Source organism: Babylonia areolata, chromosome 7 (genome assembly GCF_041734735.1).
Source record: "Babylonia areolata isolate BAREFJ2019XMU chromosome 7, ASM4173473v1, whole genome shotgun sequence".
Lineage (NCBI taxonomy): Eukaryota > Metazoa > Mollusca > Gastropoda > Neogastropoda > Buccinidae > Babylonia > Babylonia areolata.
This window is the reverse complement of record NC_134882.1, coordinates 45,712,985-45,722,984: the sequence shown is the minus strand read 5'-3', so window position 1 is coordinate 45,722,984 and position 10,000 is coordinate 45,712,985. Positions and strand designations below refer to the sequence as shown.

At 40.8% G+C, this 10,000-nt stretch overlaps 1 protein-coding gene across 1 annotated transcript in view; it reads left to right on the top strand.

The window, feature by feature from the left end:
• Window positions 1-10,000, top strand: part of LOC143283855 (glutamate receptor-like) — a 341,357-nt gene that overhangs the window by 109,790 nt on the left and 221,567 nt on the right. Inside the window, exon 2 of the mRNA XM_076590232.1 lies at window positions 339-485. Within this exon, the coding sequence (XP_076446347.1) occupies window positions 339-485 (147 nt within the window). The remainder of the gene's footprint in view (window positions 1-338; window positions 486-10,000) is intronic.

The following is a 10,000-nucleotide window of genomic DNA, read 5'->3' as shown; positions in this document are numbered from 1 at the left end:
TCTTCTTCTTCTTCATTTTTTTTTCATTTTTTTTTGTTCTATTTTTAAATATGATATTTACCGCCAATAAAAAGACGTAAAATCTACGAACAATAACATGTCAGTCAGTTCTCTTTACTTCTCTCTTCTCTAACACACGCCAAACTTGCCTTGTTCCTTTCCTTTTTGGCCCTTTTTAATTAAGGCTATATGTCAAACAAAGAAGAAATGAATGAATGAATGAATAAATAAATAAATAAATAAACCAATAAATAAATAAACCAATAAATGAAATGAAATAAAAGAAAAGAACTATTTGCTTATCTATTGCCAAAAGGGATTTTGACTGGACTTTGCAGGCCTGATCTACGATGGTCAATCCGGGCACTTGCCCCAGGAAGTGGAGCGGGAGGTGGAGGCAGCCAATGGTCGGCCTTCTAACATCCGCCTCCTGACACGCACGCTCTACGTGGATGCCACGGACAGCTTCAACGTCTCCAGAGCGCGTGAGTGGGTCCGCGTGTTCGTTCTGTCGTTTCGATGTTTTGTTCACGTTTGCTCTCTCTCTCTCTCTCTCTCTCTCTCTCTCTCTCTCTCTCTCTCTCTCTCTGTGTGTGTGTGTGTGTGTGTGTGTGTGTGTGTGTGTGTCGTCAAGTCAAGATATTTTTTCAAAGTCAAGATTTTATTTCCTGGTGATAAATTGAGCAACCATTGCTTTTTTTTTTTTTTTTTTAACATGTGTGTGTGTGTGTGTGTGTGTGTGTGTGTGTGTGTGTGTGTGTGTGTTTGCGTGCGCATGTTTGTATTGTATGTATGTGTGCGTGCGTGTTTATGTGTGTGTGTGTGTGTGTGTGTGTGTGTGTGTGTGTGTGTGTGTGTGTGTGACATGAATACTGACTGATTAATATTGAAACTCCACCCCGCACCCGGCACTCACCCTACACACGCACTCCTTCCCGCCCCTCTCTCGCCCATTTGCTAAATCTGATCTTTTCTTAGAAAGGTTAAGGTTACGAGCTAAACCAAGAGAAATTTGTGACGCATTTCCCCTTCTCCATGGGGAGCAAGGAAATCCTTGTCTGGATCGAATCACTGGTTTGCTTTTTTTTTTCTTCTTCTTATTTTGTGTACACTCTGCACCAACCAGCTAGCCCATCTATTTTGCGGCGAAGTCTGAATTTTGAATTTTGGGATTTTCGTCAATGCAGGATAGGCGGCGGCCGTAGCAGAATCGATTAGCCGTTAGACTTTTGATCCAGTGTTCGCCAGTCATCGGAGTTCGGGTCCCCGTTTCGGCATGGTGTTGTGTCCTTGAGAAGGGCTCTTTACTCTAGTGTCCATCACTACAGCGGAAGGAGAGGGTTGGGCCTCCGCCACGACTTCCTACGCTGAGCCTGGGACACAGTGGATAAAAGTTCACTGCTGTGGTCGCCCTAAAATGCTATGAGAGCTTTTGAAACATACATTGATACATACACGGGCACACACACACACACACACACACACACACACACACACACACACACACACACACACACACACATAATAGCTTACCATACCATTCCATACCATATTATACCATACCATACCATACTATACCATGCATACACACACACACACACACACACACACACACACACACACACACACACACACAAACACACACACACACACACACACACACACACACACACACACACACACACACACCACGCACACCACACACCAACACACACACACCACACACACACACTAACATGCTACACATACATTTACCATACCATACCATACCATACCATACCATACCATACTATACCAGCATACAACACACAACATACACACAACAAACACAACAACACACACACACACAACACACACACACACCCACACACACACACACACACACACACACACATAACATGGCATACCATACCACACTATACCATACATACCTACATACATACCATACTATACCATACATACATACACACATACGTACATGCATGCATGCATGCGTACATACAAGTAGACTCACACACCTCCACGCCTGTTCAACCTCCTCACCCTTCATCATCTCAACCTCTCTCTCTCTCCCTCCCTCCCTCCATGATGTTTCTCCCTCTAAAAAACAAAAACAAAACATCGTTATGATACTTTCACTTACATACTTGCCCACAATGCCGGAGACGAAACACACCTCGTCTTCAAAAGCTGTCAATGGTGATTAGCAAACCAAGGTTCTACCAGCTCAGCTGCACACTTTTGGACATTTTGGTCTAATCCACTTCCCCTTGTTAAAAACCAAAAAAAAGCCCTCCTATGATGATGACAACATACGCCATTCCGATCTTAGTTTGCACTCTTCCAGACTGGCAAGCGTAATTGCGGTTTTTTTTTTTTTTTTTTTTTTTTTTTTTCAACAGGGTTGAAACCTGTACATTAACTGGTATTCGGGTTAGAAGACCACCCTGCATTCTTTGAAGTTAGAAGAAACGTTCTTATGTTGAGGTCACTAGAGTTTTTCGTTTCTCATTGAGATTTGTGTATTCTTTTACTTTTGTTCAGATTTCCGACAATCATTAGGGGCATCTAAACTCCATAGCATAGTTTTGTAAGGGAAATATGTGTGAAGATTACTTACAGCTTGTAACAGACTTTCTTGTACAGATATAAGAGGTTTTCTTAACGTTCTGAAAATTTCGAAAGTCATTTGTACAGGTCACATGTTATCCAAAAATAGCAGTTTAAGTACCTTTTTCGGTTCAGTGTAGTGTCTTAAAAGCCATTTGGGAGGTTCTGCCCAATGGGTTTGTTTTAGATATTACCAGATGATCTCTAAGAGCGCCGGTTAATATAGTGTTTAGCACTTTTGGACGCTTTTGATATATAATCCGCGAGATTTAGATAAAGCTCCAGAGTGTTTTGGAGTCAAAGTCGGCTCTTCAGAATATGTTATGAAACACTTAAGAAAACATTAGGTTCTCTTCTCAAAGAGTTAAAAAGAGGTTTGGTGCCATTAGATTATGTTGCTCTGTAAAACAGTTGATTTTGTTGTTGTTGTTGTTTTAAACAAAGAACAAATAGTACTGGTTGGTGTAGTTTTTCAACCTGAGATCTCACTCTCACTATCTCGCTCTTGCAAGTTAAGAGGGGACAGAGAGAGAGAGAGAGAGAGAGAGAGAGAGAGAGAGAGAGAGAGAGAGAGAGAGAGAGAGCAAGCGAGGTGGAGAGAGAATCTTCTTTGTGTCAGAAGGAAAAGGAAATGAAAGAAGAGGAAGAAGGAAGAGGAGAAGGAGGAGGAGAAGGAGGAGGAGATGGCGGCTTTCCAGAGGTCTCGAGAATGAGATTACAGAGGGCACACTCTGCTTTCAAATCACATTCTGAACTTTGTGACAGAAAACAGAGCCAGGTGCTAATTACATTGTGGCTGCGATGTCCTTTTATTTTTCTTTCTTTCTTTTCTTTTTCTTGCTTCGCCCTGTTGTCGTAAAACTAGTTGAAATGGCCCTGTCCCTCGTGAGTCTTGAAGGACGTTCCCAGGATTTGGCATTCAGCACCACGTGTAGCTTTGAAGCAGCGTCTGTGTCTCAAGATACCCCGTTAAAGAAGGGACCGGAAGAGAACAGAGCAGAACCAACGCGTTGTCTGTCATTCCTCCTACCCCTCCACCTTGTTTGTGTAAATTCTGCTTTCAATCATTCCAAGAATTAAAAAAAAACAAAAAAACCCAACTTTTCTGTACCCTTTCACAGGACAGTAAAAGTGTTCTGTCCAAGTGTCTGTATTTCAGTTACTTCAGTTACTCTTACTTCCTCTTACTTCCTTCCTTCCTCAGAGGTGTGTGTGTGTGTGTGTGTGTGTGTGTGTGTGTGTGTGTGTGTGTGTGTGTGTGTGTGTGTGTGTGTGTGTGTGTGTGTGTGTGTGTGTGTGTGAAGGATGAAAGTTCCGGAAAGTGAATATATATTTCAGGAAACTGGCAAAACTTTTATTGGTAAAACATTTTTGTTTTTTGTTTTTTTACTTATTTACCCGATAATTTAGTTATTTGTTTATTCATATGCTACGTTACATTAAGCAAGACTGGAACTCATGTGCATTCACTCACACGCGCGATCGCGCGCACACACACATACGCACACCGCTTATACTTAATGGAAAACAAGGCAGCGAATATATTTGATGTGTACGCTGGGGGCTATCACTGTTTCACTTCTTAGAAATAAGTATATCGTTGAATAAATAAATAAATGTGAAGTAAACTGTTACATGAACATATAGACAAATAGCTGCGTAAATAATTACGTAGAAGTCGAGAAATAAACAAATAGATAAACTTACTCGTTATTCTACCTTCCTACCATGAGCCAACTTAGAGCAATTTACCCATTAATATGTAACATTGGCTTTTGTGTGAGATTTGCTGTCAGCTCGGTGAAAATCGATTTGGGACTTTGTCACAGACGTAGCATTTCCAGTGGGTGTTTTTCACATCGTCGCCTTTGTGACTGACATGTTCGTGTCCACTGTATAGAACCTTGGGGGAGCACTGTACTTCTTCTTCTTCTTCTGCGTTCGTGGGCTGCAACTCCTACGTTCACTCGTATATACGCGAGTGGGCTTTTACGTGTATGACCGTTTTTAAACCGCCATGTAGGAAGCCATACTCCGCTTTCGGGGGTGTGCATGCTGGGTATGTTCTCGTTTCTATAACCCACCGAACGCTGACATGGATTACAGGATCTTTAACGTGCGTATTTGATCTTCTGCTTGCGTATACACACGAAGGGGGTTCAGGCACTGGCAGGTCTCCATATATGTTGACCTGGGGGATCGTAAAAATCTCCACCCTTTACCCACGAGACGCCGTCACCGTGATTCGAACCCGGGATCCTCAGATTGAAAGTCCAACGCTTTAATCATTTTGGCTATTGCGCCCGTCGGAAGCACTGTCCAAACACCATGTCTTTAAAGAGGCAGATACATAAATTGTACGACTTGTTTGTTTTTTTCTTCTTTCTTTTTATTTTTATTTTTATTTTTTTTATCGAAAACTCCATTGAAAGCATTGATATACAAGACGGGGGAATCGCGAACGCCCTTCCATTTCCAAAGCTGTACACCTATAACTCCCAGTGGAAATATCTGTCTGGGTTTTCAACGCAGATGGAAAATAGGTGGCAAGAAAAGAGGAGGGGAGGGAGGGGGTGGACAGTAAGCAGAAGGGTCTACGGTACGTCGGCTTAGAAAGAAAGCCCCCACCCCCACCCCCGCCCCCCGCCGCCCCCACCCCTCCCCTCCCCTCCCCTCCCCCCCCACGAGGAACTGGCAGACATCTTTTGGTCTGGAAAGCCACAGATGGACGACATGGTACTTGGTCAGACCATTTCAACTTCTTTTTTTTTTTCTTTTTTTTTTCTTTTTTTTCGGATATTGGCGTCTGTGGGAAAAAGGATTTAATGGAATCTGCTGGGCGAAAACTAGTTTGCTTGCTTGAATGCATTGGCTAAAAGCTAGGGAAGGATAATTTCAATTAGTTTTCAGACAGTTTGAGTGTCTTTTGATAGCATCTCCATGGTCCATCATTATTTCAAAACATTTTCTCCATACAGGCGTGTTTTCTCACACTGACAAAAAAGCAACAACAACAACAACAAACAGAAACAGGAGAAAAACAGCCCATTGTCAAAGGTCATCTGTAAAGTCATTAAGCAAAACAGTGTATCGTCAACACACACACACACACACACACACACACACACACACACACACACACACACACACACACACACACACACACACACACACGCACACACACACACACACACACACACACACACACACACACATACATACATATATATATATATATATATATATATATATATATATATATATATATATATATGTGTGTGTGTGTGTGTGTGTGTGTGTGTGTGTGTGTGTGTGTGTGTGGAGAGAGAGAGAGGCAGAGAGACACAGAGAGAGAGAGGGGGAGAGAGGGAGAGAGAGAGAGAGAGAGAGAGAGAGAGAGAGAGAGAGAGAGAGAGAGAGAGAGAGAGAGAGAGAGAATAACGTCAGACATTTTTTTTAATGCACAAATAGATATGTAATAAAGGAATGGGTAAATAACCGGATAAACGAATAGATACATAAATGAATGAAATGAATGAGTGAATGAACGAATAGGTAAATGAATACATAACTGAGTATACGAAAAAACAAACAAATCAAGAAATAGATAAGTATCTTAACACATCAGTGATCATGTACGATGCCATTGTCATCCCTTCAGTCCAGTTTCCACGAAAGGTTTGCCTTCCCCTTGCAACCTTGTCTCTGCACTTCCTCTTCTTCTTCTGCGTTCCCCGTGAACATGGTCTCAGACTTGCAGTCCTATGCTGGAAATGAAGGTGGTGGTCTTGATGAGGTCTTCTTTGGTGCCCCAGAGCTTTTCTGCCAGTGTGGCTCCATAGGGCCATTGCTGCGTCCGTGCATCTTGATACAGGGGGCAGGACTGCAGGATGTGCTCCGGGGTTTGTAGGTCTGTCTTACACGGGCAGTCAGGAGTGTGTGACAGCTTGCACTTCCTCAAATCCCTACGCTCCACTACAAGGCCTGTGTATATTTATCTGAATTTTTGCAAACAAGATCTGCGCACTGTAATAAGAGCAAGGACCCTCCGACCCCTTCCACCCCACCCACCGCTTTATTATTATTATTATTATATTTTTTTATGAATCTGTCAATGATGATTTGCAAACCAAAATCCGGGGCGTTTGTGACATTTTGAGGTAAAGTTCACTTTTCCCTGTTAACCAAAGCCACTACAGGCCCGCTTCCTAACTTAGTTTGCTTTTGAAGAGGGAAGCTCGAAATCGAATTTTTCCAACCTGGTTGAAAGTCTGATGTGCATGCATTCGGTAGGATACCCCCACTGAAAGCTTGGTACGAAAAGGTCCATGTTTCATTCCATGACGCTCGAGGTGTTTGTGAAGTCCGCCTCAGCTCTGTTTATATATATATATATATATATATATATATATATATATATATATATATATATATATATATATATATATATATATATATATATATATATATATATATATATATATATATATATATATATCACCGACCTATTTCCTGCCTTTCTTGTATTATCCAAATCTGACTTTTAAAATCGTCCTGAAAGTTGCCAAAAATCCGCAAGTGATATGATGTTCTGGTGATATGTTTATCTGCAGTAGATTTTTGTGTGTGGGGGTGGGTGGGTGGGGGGGGGGGGTTGTAGATGTTAGCTTTTCTAGGAGGCATTTGATATGCTTCAGGGAGGTACTCAGCATTTCGGTGGCGTAATTTTCTTTAAAAAAAAGTTATCATGGGGGTTGTTACTCAGTAGAAGCATTATTGATATTACTGTCGGCTGTGTGCATTTTTTTCTAGTACTTTTTTTTTTTTTTTTTTTTTTTTGGGGGGGGGGGGGGTGGGGGGGGGGTTGGTGGGTATTATTTTAGTTCTTCATAGAAGGCTTTTGAGGTTTTTTGGAGCCAAGTTTCAAAAGATGTTTCGGGAAAAAAAAGTATTTGTAAATTTTGTTTTAGGTCATCTTTACATGCCCACTCTTTTTGAAAGTTTAAAGAGTTTTATTTTTTTCAGAATACATTTGCTTTGACAAATAGGTCTTTTGTTTGTTTGTTTCTTGTTAAATTGCTATCTATGTTGTGGCGTGTTTATACAGAAGGAAAAAAAAAACAACCCGTAAGGTACATCATCATTTTTGAATCGCACTTTCTGAAAACATGTTTTCTGTATAAGCTATGTAGGTTAGTTTCTTAGATATATGGTTTGCTGCGTAACTATTTTGGTCTATTAGTTGTTCACAAAGGAGACACTTGATTCCCCCCCCCCTCCCCCCACCGTTCTGTTGTTTAACTCTCTCCATACGAACGGCGAAAGAGACGACGTTAACAGCGTTTCACTCCAGTTACCATCATCAAAATATTGCAAGCGGAAGGCTCTTATACTGAAGAGGTGAATGTTGACAAAGAATACCACAATTCTGACGACGGAAGCTAAAGGTTGGGTCATTCAGACACCCACTGGACATCCGAGGGGTCTGTGTAGAGGAGAAGAGAGGACTGGCCGTACTGAGTGAGTTAAAAGGCTGGAGTATCAAACATTTACAACACTAATACAATAACAGCACAGACGATGATGACGGGGACCATAATACTGATGATGACAGTGTTGGTGCTGCTCATGTCGATACAGACAGAAATAATGATCATGATAATAGGTGTGATGATAATAATGATAGTGATGATATCATTACTACTACTACTAACAGTACTACTACTACTACTAATAATAATACTAATAATAATAATAATAATAAAATACTACTACTACTACTACTACTACTACTACTACTACTACTACTACTACTACTACTACTACTAATAATGGTGATGATTGGTGGGAGACTGTGACTTTCACCATAGAACGTGTGTATGTCTGTCTCTCTCAGTCTGTCGCTATTATTTGTCTATTTCTTTATCTCTCACCTCTATCTCTCTTATCTTGGAGAAAGAAAAAGAAACGAAAAAAAAAGAAAATAAAAAAAGAACAAGAACAAGAAGAACCACACAAGAATCGACACATTTCCTTGCAAGCAAGCGAATGAGATTACAGCGCCCAACCCCCCCCCCCCCCCCCCCCCCCCCCCCCCCCCCCCCCCCAAACCCCCGTGCTTTCAAATCACATTCTGAACTTTGGCTGAAAACAGAGCCCCGTGCTAATCGTATATTGTGGCTGTGATGCCCTTTTCATTCGTGCTTCGCCCTTTTGTGTGAATCAAGTTTATATATATAGCAACTGTCCCCTGTGGGGCCAGCGATCCCAGGACGGCATCCAGCACCACGTGTGTTTTGAAGCAGTAGCGCCTTGTGTCTCTGAGATGCCCGGAAAAGAAAAAAAAGACTTAACTATAAATCAGGTAGAGCTGAACTAAGGCGTTGTCTGTGAGTGGCGTTTGATTTGATGCACTCCAGCAAATGTTATCATGAGTTTAGATGCTAGTTCAGAATTTTTTTCATTTTTTATTTATTTATTTTTTAATAGAAAAATGTTGCGTGCGTGACTTTACCCCCCCTCCCCCCCTTCCGCCCCCGAAAAAAAAAATGCTGTGTTCAGTTGCTTATCTGCTATGTTCAAGTGTCTGGAAAAAAAAAGAAGATAAGGACGATGTTTTCTTCTTCTTTTTTTTTTTTTTTTACCCGCCGTGTTGGAAGGAATTATGAGAATGGTGTATGTCGTTCGCATTGGCCTCGTCTGTCCAGCTGGACAACGAATTGTGCGTATGTTGTTATACCCACCCTGGATCTGAATTAATTGGTGTGTGTGATGACTAATTTTTTTTATTTTTTTTATTTTTTTTTTTTTTTTTTTTTTTATTTTACAAATGACCACAAAATGAGACTTGCGTACTGTTCAATTTCTTGTAACAATGATTTAACTGGAAATAAAAAAAAAAAAAAAATTAAGAAAATAAAACATTAAAGGGAACTGGTAAGATGTTACAGAGTTGTAGACAACCAATTTCTTTTGTTTTTTTTTTGTTTTTTGGGTTTTTATTTTATTTGTCTGTCGGCATTGATTGACTGATTGATTGATTGATTTGTGGATACGGTGGGAGGTTCGATAAAAGTGCATTATTAGACTCGATAACTTCGCATGCAAACACGCACTGCTTATTGTTTATTCATAAGGAAAGGAGGTTTTGTCTTCTTTGTTTTTCGTTTCTTTTTAGAAGAAGAAGGTTATTCCTATTTCCCGTCTTTAAAAGCTTATGGATAGTCAGATAGATACATATGCAAATCAACAGTCTGCGTTGAAGATTTCTGTGCCATGAACAAGCTTAGTGCAAAGTACAGTTTTTCCACCTTCAGCCTTGGCTTTTGCGTGAGATCTATTTCCAGTTCAATACACATCGATTTTTTTTTTCGCATTGGACCAACATCAA